At 40.3% G+C, this 15,321-nt stretch overlaps 1 protein-coding gene across 1 annotated transcript in view; it reads right to left on the bottom strand.

Annotated features, from left to right (window-relative positions):
- spred1 (sprouty related EVH1 domain containing 1) overlaps positions 1-3,667 on the bottom strand; it is a 31,421-nt gene extending 27,754 nt beyond the window's left edge. Inside the window, exon 1 of the mRNA XM_026303485.2 lies at positions 2,751-3,667. Coding sequence (XP_026159270.1) covers positions 2,751-2,782 — 32 coding nt within the window. The 5' untranslated portion in view covers positions 2,783-3,667. The remainder of the gene's footprint in view (positions 1-2,750) is intronic.
- Positions 3,668-15,321: the final 11,654 nt, after the last annotated feature.

The raw sequence follows: 15,321 nt of genomic DNA, 5'->3' as shown, positions 1-15,321 counted from the left end.
TGTCTAAAAACAAGCTATTCATATGTGTACAATGGCTATTGTACAGGGTGTTTACAGTACACAGATAAGTGATACAAGCATAGTGCAACCTCAACAAATCACTGCCTTGGCTGAGATAAATTATTTAGATAAACATGAGATTAACAGACACGGTGCTTTTACATACTTTCATAAATTTCCCACTTCTCCCAGCATGACCATAATCCTACGTCTGCAAAATTCACATTAGCCTTACAACACGCCACACTCTCCATACATCCCAGAGAAGACACAAACAAAAAACTGACAAGGCTCTATGTGCCTTCTTGTCATTTCAGCCTTGTGAACATACTTGCACCAAGGCCAAGTAAATTGTTTTCAGCAAAGGTTGTGCTGTTTATACACCAGCTTGGCTTACCACCTATCATTCAGACATAACCACTTCAGGACTATCTCTTCACACATTTTGTGGAGATTTTCAAAATAAATGTTTAGAGCTCAGGCAAAAGGGGAACAAAGACATTTTTCCTAAAGTATGCATGTACACTGAAGCAGAAAGTCTATAGATAACCAAGGTTTATAGAAAACATTTCCCATCTATTAAAAAAATAGACTTTTTTTTTTTTTAGGAATTAAGCAAGTCTAATATAGATCTGATTTCATCTCACCCACTGAAGAGAACACAGTGTGATAATGTAGAAGGGGACACAAATGTGAAAAACATGATTATTATCTCTAAGGTTAAATAAAACACACATAAAATCTGATTTTTTTTAAAACTGCCATGCATATAGAAAAGAGAAAATCTTCAGCAAAAACAAATGGTTCAGGCAACACTCCATATCCTGTTCACTTTATTATTATGAATCATACCAAAGCCAGAAAGGTGGTGGGATCATAGCAACAACGTTTGATTTGCTTCACCATCTTAGCTGCAGCTATCAGGCAGTGTGGGAAAAACCCAGCATATACTGTAGCATGCATGCCACTGATGATATGTAGCCTATGGCAGTAGTTCCTAAAGTGGAGCCCGGGTGTGTGTTGATGAGTCCCTGGGGTTACTGCACAGAGTCACATCAACTTACAGAACAGTTCAATTCCACTGTGATCTCACTGACTAGAAGTTCCCTTTGCATCAAACCTGTTAGTTTATTATGCAATTTTAGTTCAAAGTAAAAAGCAACGAAAAAAAATGCTCAGCTCATCAGACCCCCCCACCCCTCACATAATAATAATAATAATAATAATAACAATATAACAACAACAATACAAAAACTGACAGTAACTGGTTACAATTTGTATGTATTGTGTGTGGCTTGATGGAAGGAAAAAGGACTGCAGGACATATGTTACATAAAAAACGTGGTGTAGTTCAAGGACAAAGCTTCTATGCATTAAATTGCATTAAATCAAATCAGCCTCATAAAGGTCACATAGATGGAATGAACATGGGTGTGTTTCCAGTATTCAACCATGACACCCTAAATGGCTGAAAAATAGGCACATGACTTCCTCTGTGACAAATACATTATCAAAGAAAATCTTCTGAGACATTGAAGAACCGTCGGTTAAATAAAACATGTCCGTCGCATATGTAAAATAAACGACAAGCGCTGGTGTTCATATGTGATGCATTGTACAGTAAATGTAGGGAAATGTGGTCGTTGTGCGATCGTCGGTGCAATGCGAAACAGTGTACAGTGCTGTGAATGGGCAGGCAGGTACTTTATGAATGGAGGGGATCATGTGACCGCAGCACCTCCCGAAGCAGATATTTCTCACTGACTGTCAACAAGCGCACACAAGGGATCAGCCCATTAAAACAATACCAAAACGCGACGTGAAATGGGCAAGACGTGTCCAAAATCACCTCATGCGCAGATCACAACAGATATCCGTGGGTTGTGGAGACTTGGGTGTGAATGTGACGCCTCTTTTAAGCGTTTTTATGAATGGAGATTGTGATATGTAAATGAGTGTGATTGAGAAAAAAAATGGCATCTTCAGCTTTTCAATGCGGACATAGCTGTAATCAGCTCGAAGTCTTTTTCTTGTTAAAGAAATGCTGGACGGAAAAAGACAAACATGATCCGCATGATTTTAATCCGTGATTATGTTTCCGAAATCATGGCGGACGACAGTTACACACACACATCTAGGTTGTCAATATAACGCCATGGGATCACGATGTACTAAACGGACGTGTATATCAAATTATATCTGGACTGCTTTATTACGTCTGTACAACGAGTGATCTCCCATAACTTGCTAAACTGAAACAATCTAAATGAATAAAACATTCCCTGGTTATATCATTTTAGTTCATTTAAACCCACCTGTGCCAACATTATTATGCCTAAAACACAACAGCTTTATATGATTTCTCACAGCACACATGGTAGTTAGTCACATTAAAAGATCAATATTATTAAGAATGAGATGGATTTTTTTTTTACTATGGGCCTGTGCCACTGCTTGTCACGTTCTTCACAATCTCATGTAATCCACAGACCCATCCACCCACCTTTGTATTAGTCTTATAAACCCATCCAAACAAATAAAAGATCGCAAGTCTGGGTTTCTTAATGTTGACTGGGCAAACTGAGACGATGAAATAACTGCGGTGCTGCTTTAGAAATGTCATTAGGAAGTGTGGCTGTGCCTTGCTCCAAGAGTAAAGCTCGTATTAATATCAAAAGAGATGTGAGTGCGTATTATTGCAGCTGTACGATGTATATGTAAACGGAGAAACATGAATAAACAGTACTCACTCGTTGTTTGGATTTGTTGAATCTTCACTCATTTTTTCCTCACGGAGATCCAAATCCTAGCAATAGCATCGACGACGCAGTGACGGCGGGATAAAATACCACAAATAATGTTATCACCATTTTTTCTTCACATATAGAAATCACCCCTATTTTGGATAGTAAGCAAGCGATGTACGGTGGGGCATGCCTGACTAAGCGTCCCTGTGAAAATCAACTGAAGCTAGCTTAACGTTAGCTTCGCTGCCTGGAACTAACGTTAAATCGCGAGGAGGAATGACAATCGTTGATTCATTTTATCCTCCCTGGAAGTAAAATCCGACCACAACAAATGAGCCATCGGCATCATCTTCTTCAACAAACACAGATCCCCAGCTTGCAAAAACCTATACAGATCCTCAAAAATAACAGAAATTGCTGTAGACTGTAACGTTTGGCAGGTTATTTATGGCTGGCTGTCGAGCATCCATTCGCCAACTTCAGGTCCAGGACAACACTTGAAAAAGCGCTGTGCAGCGTTGCTCCGTCAACGTGTCCGAGAAATGTGCAGTAAAGGATTCCAAAGCCAGAAAATGCTTCAGCAGGTTTCGATATTAATAGTGACGCACAAAGTAAAGACACATAGCCTTGAAATTCCCTTGAGAAGTTGGTGGACATCTGCTTTAATCGAACTCCATTTTCAACTCGGGGGGAATGAAACATCGGAAAACTGGGCGGATGTGTCGACCCTCGCTTGAGAAAGTTAGATCCTTCCGCGACATAGTAAAAATATAACACCCTTGCGATAAAATACACCCAACCACCGCACCGTTTATTGTATTTGGTTAAAGAGTAACCTATATTGCACTGAAGGTCGGTCCTCTGTAGCCTTATGCAATGAATGAGGAGTGTTTCTTTCCAAAGGTGACCCAAAGTAGTCCCCGCACTTCCCAAAAGAAGTTTCCCTTCAATCACGCATTGATACAAGAGGGAAGCGTCTGTGTGATAGCACGCAAAGTAGAAAATAATCTGGAGGAAGGGCTTGGAGCTGACTAACACACTCGGCCATTAACAATTTCTGTTGTTTTCTTTCATTAAGCATTGTTACCGTGATCGACCGCCCCCGAATCACTTTTTAAGATCCTGATGTGAAATTGTGGGAAAAAGCTTTAAATGTGCACAGCCACGGCTGCTGCAGCACGTGGAATTACATCAGAGCCCCTTGATGATTGGGATGGTTAAAGGCCAGACAGGATTTCTGTCTTTGATATGTATTATTCAGTTAAGACAAAACTTAAAGGGTGAGGGGAAGCAATTTTTAAAAAATATGTTATAAAAATGAACTACAATCTATAACAGGGGCTCGAGTGGCAGAGTGTGGTATTGTTTCAGTGTACCATCACAGTAATAACCTGTGATGGTAAATTTAAAAAAAATGAAACGTGAGTTAAATCTCTATAACATCTATCAACACTATCAAATCTGGTTGAGGAGAGAATTCAAATGCATACAAATAGCTCTAGTCATTTAACTAAAGCTGCCCCACCTTTGCAGCTACTACCCCAAACTCTCCTTGTGCAGAGCACTGTCCAAAATATAAGTGCAGAAGAAGTTACCAGAAAAATCCATGTCTGTACCTATGAATCTTATTTGCAAATGTGTTAAAAGCCTTGCAGAGTGAATCGGTGGCCTGGTTGCGTAAGACTTAAACGCTATTGGATTTCTGTGCTGTGTGGAATGGCAAGAGATCAGGCTAAATGATTCTGCCTGGTTGTCATAGTGACAGCATGTTGTGTGAGAAGTTTCTTTGTATTTCTCTGGCTTCCATACAGCTTGTGCCACAGCCTTATGTCCCAGCCATATAAAACATCCTTCTGTGTCACTGTATATAGATAGCCCAGGCACACAGGACCCTCTCATGTGCAGCCCTGACACACACTGTAGATGTATTCCTTTGGTATTTGATTAGGTTTTCCGTCTGAGGTGTGTACTGCTGCCCTGATGACCGCCTTGAGAGCAAAGGTGAATTGTCCCTTGGGATTGTTTTCTCAGCCTGATACGAATGCATTTCTAAAAAGCCTCACACTGACTAATCAAATTACAGAAGACCGTCCCTGGCTGCATTTCAGTGGCCTCCGGTCTTTGCTGCTTCCTTTTTTAATTGGGTTAGAATTGTCATGGCCAAGTTTACAAGTCCAGATAAAGTGTCCCTTGTTTCAAATAGAGCAGAAAAAGCAATGGTCATGAATTTTCCCACTGGCATGCTTGTATTCTTGAGGATATTCAGAGTTCAGAAAGTTATCCTTCTTTCTCATTACAAATTTGTTCGATGAGAAAGTGTATTTCCTGTGTTTTGCATACACTGCGTACAGCACACTATAGTGTACTTAAACAAGGCAACAGGATGTTTATCTAACAGAGTCATCCCTTGACTTCTCTGTCTAAGTGCAACCAGGGTCATCACAAGTTAACAAACAAGTTAACATTCCTGTATTGCCAACAAGCAACCACAGAATAAAAGATATGTTTAGTTCAACACAAACATCATTCGGCAGAGTCCAACACAGATAGACTTTCAGGAAGGGGGCTGTAATGATTTGTGTTTGGTCATGTTTCTTCATTTTTTTCTGATTATTTTAAAACTGAATTGTTTTTTGACTTTTGCATCAATACAAGCTTACTTCAAACTTTGTCCTGTCACAAATCTGAATTCCTTTATGTAGACCTGTGTATCTGATAAAGTGTGCAATGCTTGTTTTGAATGGCTGTTTGCAGATAAACAAAATTGTTCATTTGAACTGGTAAAGTGTACACTCACAAACGTGTATGTGAAGGCATGAGGTTTGATATATTGTAGTGTGGAAAATTCAATGACTTCACCATGACAAGGAAAAAAAATGGCTCATGATTTATTAAAAAACATTTATCTAATGGCCACTTCTATTCAAACAGCACGAGAGATTCATTTCTAGTATTGGACTATGATGACTCAAATCAGATGATGACCTCAAAAGCACAGGTGATTTGATCACCAGCTCCCAGCAGCGCTTACAGCCTCTGGTCACAAGAGAGGAGAAGTGAAGGCCTCTCTTTGTACTGCAACTATGGAAAGGAAATTCACTGTCTGTGCAGTTTCTGCCATACAGTCTGCAGAGACCTGAGGGCATCCTGTGAGAAAGACCAATGATGACTGATGACAGCTCTTTTAAAATAACCTAATCAGAGGATCCTTTACCTTTTGTTTGTTTTATCTCATCTCCCTTTTCTAAGTTCATTCATTTTAACCAAGCTAGGGCTACTACAATTTGTGCTGATGTGTGGATGTTTTTACGGTGATGTGTTTCTTTCCATTCTTAAAAATACACACCTACAGACTTTCCATAGAAGATCCTCTACAGTATAGTTGTGACACCCATCAGACGATGACAGTGGACTCTTAGCAATCTGGGCCAAGAGGCATGGCATAAACATGAGGTGCTGATTTTAAAAGGCCTGGCAGCTGAACATAACAATGCATACCTATGATTAGTGTGGGCCTGGCCTAGGAAGCCTGCAACTTTTAGGCACGCTAATTGCAGGGTGGTGAGTAGAAAAGGTGTAGTGGCTAGAGGGGAAGGAAGTCTGAGGGCCTTTAGGCATGTTCGACTATGTGCTATGAGCAACCTCTGTCTCCTTTTCTTTCTGATGGTGCATAAGCAGCTGGTTTTGGGACCTTGCAGAAGGATCTTGGTTCAGATGGAAGGTAATTATGGAAGCAAAGCCCTTGAGAGAGACACATCTCTGGAATTGTCTAAGTTCCATACATGGCCAGAATGTGAACTATGTCAGCACCCAAAAGCCACGTTAGGAAATAAGTTATGTCCGATGCCTATGCTTAGAATTAACACAAGCAAAGTGTGTAGCATTGTACTTTAATGAACACTTCTGTGAAGAGCTTTACATGTTTTGAGGCTAAGACAGATTTGCTGCAGGTTTAAAACTAGGGTTGATTATAGTTAAAGCTCAAGATCTGTTTTACAGTAAATTTGTAGCAGTTGCTAAGGTCTCAACTAGAAAAATGGGAAACTAAATTGGTTTCAGCCACAGTTAGGGTTTTTCAGTGCTCGAGACTATGTTACTTCCTATTGTTTGTATGTTATGCGTGGGTTTGATTGAAACCTGATCTAGCTGGGGAAGCTGTGTTTAGGGTGAGGTGGACAGGCCTTTCTTGCTGCCTGAGGGGTGTTTATTTGGGCGGCTTCAGTTGGCTTCCCTGTAATCATCATCCAGCCCCACAGGATAGAAGGGATTAATGAATATGTTGGAGGGGAAGTTACAGATGACTATTTACCATTCTCATGGGGATGAGAAGAAACAGCATGAGAGACGCAGCAGAAGATGTTTATGTGTGTGTGAGTGTGTATGTGTGTGTGTGTGTGTGTGTGTGTGTGCACGTGCAGGCGTTTGTCTGCATTTATGTGCTGGAGAAACAGAATCTTTCTATCAACATAAGCCATTGTTACTAGAACATAAGCATAATTTAACATTTGGAGAAAAATGTGCTTGTTTGTCTGTGGCTGAGAGTTAAATAAGAAGATTGATAGCACTCATAAGTATGTGATAAATACAAAGCTACTGCCAACAACCAGTTAACATAACTAAATACAAAAACTGGAAATGGGGCAGAACAACCAACTGAGCCAAAAAATAGGCCCCCATGAAACTGCAGCATGAATTTTATTCATTTATCTCATTTTGTTTTTCCACGAAGTAAACAACAAAATACAATGTGTTCATAGGCAAAGATTGATGTGCCCTTAGATGGATTTTATTATCTTACCAGGCTAGATTTTAGCTGCCCCATGTTTCCGGTTGGCATGCTAAGCTAAGTTAATGGACTACTCACAGTGGCTTCATATTTTCATATTTTACATTCCAGACATGATATTAATATCGATCTTCTTGTCAAAGTCTTAGCATTTAAGTAATAAGCATATTTTCCTAAATGGAGAGTTGTATAAATATTTAGAGGTCATAAAGAGGTTTTAATATTTTCTACAAAAAAGGATGAATAGACAACAGTTTATTCCACATCAAACAAAATGGAATCAATGACTAAAAAAACTCTGAGTCAGACATGACTCCTCATATTACTCTTTGGGAAAGTGTTCAGATATCTTCCCTGTTACCAAAACAATCTTTCACTCAAAGTGATACACACACACACACACACACACACACACACACACACACACACACACATACATTTTGCAATGAAAATCTAGGAACAATAACTTGCCCCCACCCTCCCCAGCCATGTTGCCCCTATCCCCATCCATCTCTTTCTCTCCCTTATGGCCTCCGCTTAATCCTCACGCTCATCTGGGAGCCACCAGCACCCCTCCATGAAGAGACGCATTGTGCCCAGATTATTTGATTGTTTTCAGATGTTGAAGCTTTCCTACACATAAAGGGAAGAACAGGGTTTGTCCAAAAGCCCTAGGCTACTTGGCCAATGGATGGACACACAGGGAGGAGGGGGGGAAAAGTGGTCGGCGTGGGGCTCAGGGAGCGGACACACGAGTCAGGAAGTGACCCCTGCAATGCCAGATTACAAACAATGTGCTCTCTCAACTTCAGCAGTTCTCGCTGTGGAACATACCACTTCTGTGACAGCCAAAGGGGTGGTGCATGTAGGAGGAAGGAAAGATGGTTTCAGACCTCTCTCTCTCTCCCTCTTAATGCTACATCCATTCAGTGAGTGGCAGAGTAGGTGGGGTGGGGGTAGTCGGGCCAGGAAGGCACTTCACTGATGAAAAGTCGCCACATGGAAATGGATGAGAAGTGGGTTGGGGGGGGCAGTGGGAGAAGGGCGGGAACTGGCCTGCGCTACCAGGAGACATGAACGGGATGTAGAGGAGAAGAAAGGGAGGGAAGTGAAGGATGAGAGACAAGGAAAGAGAAAAAAGATAAGGACAGCAAAGGGGAATTCAAGAATAGGGGAAGTAAGCGTAACGGTGAGGGAGGAATGCCAAAGAGTAATGGTCTGATTCAGGGCTTGTCAAGCATGGAAGTCCGGTGCTTGTCAAATTGCATGAAACCAACAACCTTTTTCTCTGTCTGATGGTGGAATAGTGTGGAAGGGAAGCAGTGCGTTAACACTGAATGGAGCTTTTGTTCTGGGGTTGTTGTGCCTTTGACCAAGCCTGCAGATGAAACTGACTTTGCATAAGGCAAGCATGAACATGAGGTCCCATTCTTACTCTCATCAATCCATCTATGTATCCATCCCGTTTTCCTGCATTTGTCTCCCAGCAACCCCTTTCATCCCCTTAACTTGCCTACATCACTCTACAAAGGAAGTGATGCTTGTCACGTTCCCCCTATCTGTGCTGTTTGTTCACGTAAAGACTACCTGGCATTTTCTGCTTTATTCCTGTCAAATCTAGGGAGAAAAGAACCAAAGCAGATTTCTTGATAAATGAAAGAAAAGACCCGGATGGACACACACACACACACACACACACACACACACAAACACACACACACACACACACACACACACACACACACACACACACACACACACACACACACACACACACACACACACCACATACACATACATATTCCACCCCCGTCTGCACTGTCATGTGTGACTCACAGTGCATCGCAGCACCGTATGAACTTCAAAAAGAGGCTGGCTGTACATTCACAGTGTATTCAACCCCTGCTCTTTAAATAGCTCAGCCTCCTCCAAACAGAAAAATCCATGTATTAAAATGACTGAATCACACAAGAATTAAAGAGACAGGGTACATCCTTTCACATAATATAGCGACAATGCTTGTTTGTCTTTGTTTAATCCCACATGTGAGTGAGGTAGAATGTACGCAATATGTACAGTATGTACTATATGTGTATTTTACACAGATTTATGTGAGTGGGTGTGGTTAGCGGAATACTAAAGAGGTAATATGTTTTTGGTTGCCTTCTGCTTTTTAAAAAAAACATAGTATACTCATAGCTGCACTGCATCATCATAACTGAGTGCTTGTATGCACATGTGCATGTCTATACATGCAGTTTTTGTGATTGAGCATTATTGTGTGTTGCTGAACTGTATGTTGTTTGTCTAAATGTGTGTGTTCTGGAATGCACCTGGCCTGATAGGCAGAGGAATGCTGAATACTGTCTCTCGCCCAGGGAGGCAGGGCTGGAATGTGGCCCAGGCCTTTTTCTTTTCTCAACTGCACCACACAGAAGATCTGCAGGTTCACACACACACACACACACACACATACACAGACACACACCCTCATAGGCCAGCAGGGAAGCACTTTTACACCATCTACCAACACACACAGATGTGCAGCACAAAGACACACAGGTGCAAGTTTGTGAGAGCCTTATTATTCACACTGTGGGGGCTGAAATGTGTTTACACACTCATATGGTGGGGACTCAGCCGTCCTCATGGGGACCAGATGTTAGTCCCACCAAGAATCATTGAATTTTGGACAACATCTTGGTTTGAGATTAGGATTAAGTTAAGGTTAGGTTAGCTTAGGTTTTGGGTAAGGCAGGTCATGGTTATAATTAAATTTAAAGTCAGTCTCCAGGAAATGAATATAAGTGAACGTAAAGACCCCATGAGGAAGAAAAACTCATGCGTGCGTGTGTGCGAGTGCACACGTGCTTGATTGAACAAACGTCTCTAGAGTGCAACCTGAGAGCAATTAATTTTTCCTTTCGAGCAGGAGCTGTGTAATTTTCATTGCTTCACGCATTGTTATTAAGTCGTTCCATGGCGCTGCAAATTCCAACCAACAAAGCGAGCTCACTGCCAGATCTGCTGCCCCTTTAACCCCCTCAAAACCCAATACTCCACACTGAAGGTTAACACATGTAGGCTATCTGAGTAACACACTCTCAAACTGAAATACTTGAGATGTAAGCTCAAGGCAAATTCTGCTGTAGATAGAAACAGTTGCTTTATATTTTATAGTCACATCACAGACCTTAGGTTCCTTGACCTTATTGATAAATATTGTAAAAATGTAAAAAAGAAGGCTATTTATACAACACTAAAGTAGTATTAAAAGTAACCATGGATATAAAAAGTCCTCGTGCTGTGGTTTGCCATAAATGAAATGCTATCCATGCTCTCGTTGGCCCTCAGATTTGCCTCTGGCCTGATCTCGGCGCTCAGATTAAGGAGTTAATTAAAGAACCTTTGAAATCTGGGGGAAGTTGGCCTCTATGGTTTACATGTCTGTCACCCATCAGCACACATGCAGACTGGAAAACTAGATCGCCTAATTGATCAGGAGTAATTAGTCTGTTTCCTACGAAGGATATGGCTTTTCGGGGTCCTGACAAATTTGACTATCATGATGAAGTTAAGTTCTCTATGGAGCCAAATGCATGAAAACAGGTTTGATGGAGTCCAGAAAATGGAGTCAGTTTCACACAAATATTTTTCATTCCCGTAAGCATTATCAAAAACCACAGATGCTTGGTTTCTGTAAGCTTCGCCACTTGGGGATGATAATACCACAAAACCCTATCACATGCTTTCAGTCAAAAGTCCCTTGACATGATTTTAGAGAGAGAAAGGCAGCAGTTACACACAAATCCACCAGCATTTATATTTTTTTAAAAATAGAAACTGTTAAAAAACTGACAGTCCACATAGTGCTGTCATTCAGAGCCAGTTTACTGCATGGCAGTCTTAAGACTTGTAGAGCCAATTGATTTTTGCATTGCTTTTTTAATCTCATCCATAGTGCCAAGATCTCTAGACTGTTTTCACAAATGGGACAAATAAACAGGGTCTGCGTGTTTATTTGGAATGGGGAGAGAGAAGGAGAGTTGGAGAATACAAAAGGAGAGGGAGGAGAAACAAAGGAGGGAGGTGAGGGTGAATGAAAGAAAGTGGGAGACAAAAGGGTAAAAGTAGTGGGAGTAATTCTACTATTAGAGACTGTTGCATTGACTCTGACCGTGGCCTGAAAGCCAAATCAAAGACTTTCCATTCATACTGAAAATGGCTTTATGTGGGCTGACAGTAGAACTGGGCAGTATGGCAGAGCCCCACAGCTTTTTCTTCCTAATACTGCCTGGTCTATAGTGATTTTCACTTGTTTAAAATCCATTTCTTATATGTTTACATATTCAGTGGCATTTGTGTTTATATGCATGTTGGTGTTTGTTGGTGAATAAGGTTTTATGTAGGTATTATCAGCCTATATATGTATGTAATTCTACCTGAGCTGGTTTGCTTGTATGCACTTGCGGTGGCTAGTTTGTACATGTGAAAGTGGAAGGGCATCACGTGTAACCATGTAGGTGTGTGAATGAACAAGCAGCAGCCCTGTTGCTAGGTGAAACGTGAGCGCCCTTCACTGTCAATGCTTTCCTTTGGCCTGTACTGCCACCTAGTGGGTGTTAATAATATTGCAAGATTTTCTTGTAGAACAAAATGTGACATCATCAGATCACATTCACAAATGTATGGGAGTGAAGTTCATTATTTGATAAAAGTATTCATCCTAAACCATGGCAATAAGTCTGAAACATCATTTAAGAACAAGAGAAGAGTCAGAAGCAACAAGTTCTAGTTTACAAAAGGTTGATTTTTATGTTTAGAAATAACACACAGCTGATTATGAAATAAGTTGGATTACCACCCCCTTGTGGCCATGAAAGCCTCGTTGAAGAAACTGGTCTCAGTCTTTAATTTGGGATCTGTTCCTTTATCAATCTTTTATTTGCAGTAATTGCTAATTTCTTCTAGTTTTACTTAAATAAAAGATAATTTCCCACAATTAGGCACTGTACTTTTTAGCAAATAGTATAAAGCACATTTCTGGGAAGGAATAAGGAATAATGCACATAGTTCTCTTGTGAACATTTTTGTGGGATTGGCTAAAAAAACAGAAAAAACAATGTTCACTTTAATTGTGATTAAGAAACATGATGCCCAGAGTGGCTCACTAACATGTTTAATTGTCATGGTTTTGGCTCACAGGTGAATTTTGAAGCAAAAGTGAATAACTCGATTTTCAGTCTCGATCCTTATGACAGACGGCAATGGCCTGAGCCTCATACACACTCTCTGCTGCCCTCCCAGCACTGCAATCAGTCATGTCTGCTAAATAAATATTACAAAAATAGCAGAATTGTATTTCCAAATGTCTTCTTTTTCAAGTAAGACAGGTATCTTTCCAGCCATTCAAATTTCAGATTCCATCCATTCCTACATTTTTGTTGCTTCAGCAGTAGTGGGTATTATTTTTTTAAATTTGCCCTTTAAACAGGCACTATCATTGAGACACAGGGTCTTATTCTCAATAGAGAGCTGATAAAACTTGGTGGCCACAGAGGACACCTACGGGAATGTACCGTGGCCACATGGTAATTTTCGTGGCCACAGGCCATTGGGAATGGTTTATACTGAACCCTGTAATTTTGCATATTGTAGTGGTTATCTGGAAAACTGTGCATGGGAAGCATGGGGTAGCCAATTTAGTAATTTGTAGTAATTTGACAAAACATGTTATGTAGACATCATAACATAGTAGAAGTTTATAGCACTCCATTGCTTAAGCATGGTTAGCTAAGATTTCAGTTTCCTCTTTATGTTTTTATATAGGTTAATAGTTCATTTGAGTTGTGCAACATTATGCAAAGCGCTTTAACATTGGCAGTTTTATATATTAAAGGGAAGTGTGTGTGTGTGTGTGTGTGTGTGTGGCGAGATGACTTTATCAGACATAAACACATGTTTACACATGATGAGAAAAACTTTGTTTAAATTGTTTTACAGATACTAAACGCCCCAACCTAACACGTAAATCACATGTCTGCCTCCTCAAGGCGTGTCACCAGTGCTTTGATCACTGTGATGTGTTCATCCTGTTGCCACGAAGGGATGAGTGTCATTGTCATTTAACACACCCCCTTGGAAAGAAAAACCGCTGTGAATCCTGCATATTTATATCTGTGAAGACACATGCACATACCGGAGCTATGATTCCATCATCAACACTGTCAGTTTGTGGTATCTTGGCAAAACATTTGTCCATCACATCCGCATCTGGCATCAAATTTATGCCAAACAACTACTTTGTAAGAATATCCCAACTTCCCCTGCAGTGTTAAGTATGTTTGTTCCAAATATAGTTTGTCAGCTTGATGAGTGAGTCTTGGTGAATTTCCTTTGAAGCTGATAGCCTTGTTGTTAAAGAAAGCAAAGATGCAGAATAACCAGTCAGTGGCATTCAAAAATGTAGAGAAAAATGTAACCAGGTGATCTATTAATAGAGGAGGTGTAGACAGGACTGTTAAATGCTGCCTGTTATCTGAGAGTCCTTTTTCATGTGTGACTCATTCTGCAACAACATCACTCTGTTTTTATTCTCAGGTTTCCTTTTGGTCTTTGATTGAGCTCGAGGTTCCAGAGGTTATTACTGTGCCAAATGCTGCTTCGGAGTGTTTTGGCAATGTGGAACCCTTGATGACTGTAGATGCTTCACAGAAACATTGTTTTTAGTTTTTACACGAGTAAAGAAAAGACGGCTGTTTTCTTGCTAGGATGTTGTTGACCAACAAATAATTATTGTTTTCTGATCTGTTCTCTTGCTTCTCTCCCTCTTTCTTTATGCTTCCCTGCAGTTCAAAGTAGAATAGCATTGCACCATCAGTAAAGATTGATTGTTTGCGTTAAGGTGTGTAATTGCATATTTAAATAGGGAAGTCCTGGGCAAGTGTTTATGGCCCTGTTCCTAATCTGAATATTTTCATATTGGCATTTGTCAAACCCAAGTCTGGTATGATGCTTGTATTTACCTAAATGTTCAATCATCCTTACTTGCGTATCCACCAGGTGTGGCACGACTTACGCAACGTTTCATTGTTATAGAAGCTAAAGCACTGCACACTTTGGTGCGAGCAGAGTTCAGTTCAGCCACAAGTGCTGAAAATATCTGTGTCAGCAGGGCCTTTGAAGTGAAGGAACACTGAAAAACTGGTTAACCTGTGGTCTGACCTGTTGACTGACACTGAACTACAGATATTGTCATGGAAGGTGGAATCACCACTAAACTGTTGAACATGTGGCTGCACTGGCTTTGGTTGGTCTCTTAACAATCAACTGCATTCATCTGGGATATTATTTTATAAATGACAATAAAAATGTAATCACAAGTAGGAGGGGTTAAATTTAACATCTTCTAACTTTGGTAGCAGGGGTTGTTGATCTGTATCTTGTTAAATTATGGTGGATAATGTGCCAAAAAATATACAAATATGCAACACTAGGTGGCAGTAGTTTGGCTTTGTTGTTAAGCTTCTTGGTTTTTGTTTTCTGAAAGAGATTTGAATTCTAATGAAGCCCACATTTTATTTTGTTTACCCCTGGGGCATCAAGACTTAAAAGCTGACATGTTAATAGATTCATGATTTAGTACTGGAATTTTTTTTTAAGTTTTTTGGCTGAACATGTTTGGTAACTTTTTTCCTTTTTCTTTAAGAACTTGATGTGTATAATCATATGCTTTTCCACAAAATATTAATATGAGTGTTTGCTTATGCAAAACTTCTGTGTTATTTA

Source organism: Mastacembelus armatus, chromosome 22, assembly GCF_900324485.2.
Source record: "Mastacembelus armatus chromosome 22, fMasArm1.2, whole genome shotgun sequence".
NCBI classification, from domain to species: Eukaryota; Metazoa; Chordata; class Actinopteri; order Synbranchiformes; family Mastacembelidae; genus Mastacembelus; species Mastacembelus armatus.
This window is presented reverse-complemented; position numbering and strand designations above follow the sequence as displayed.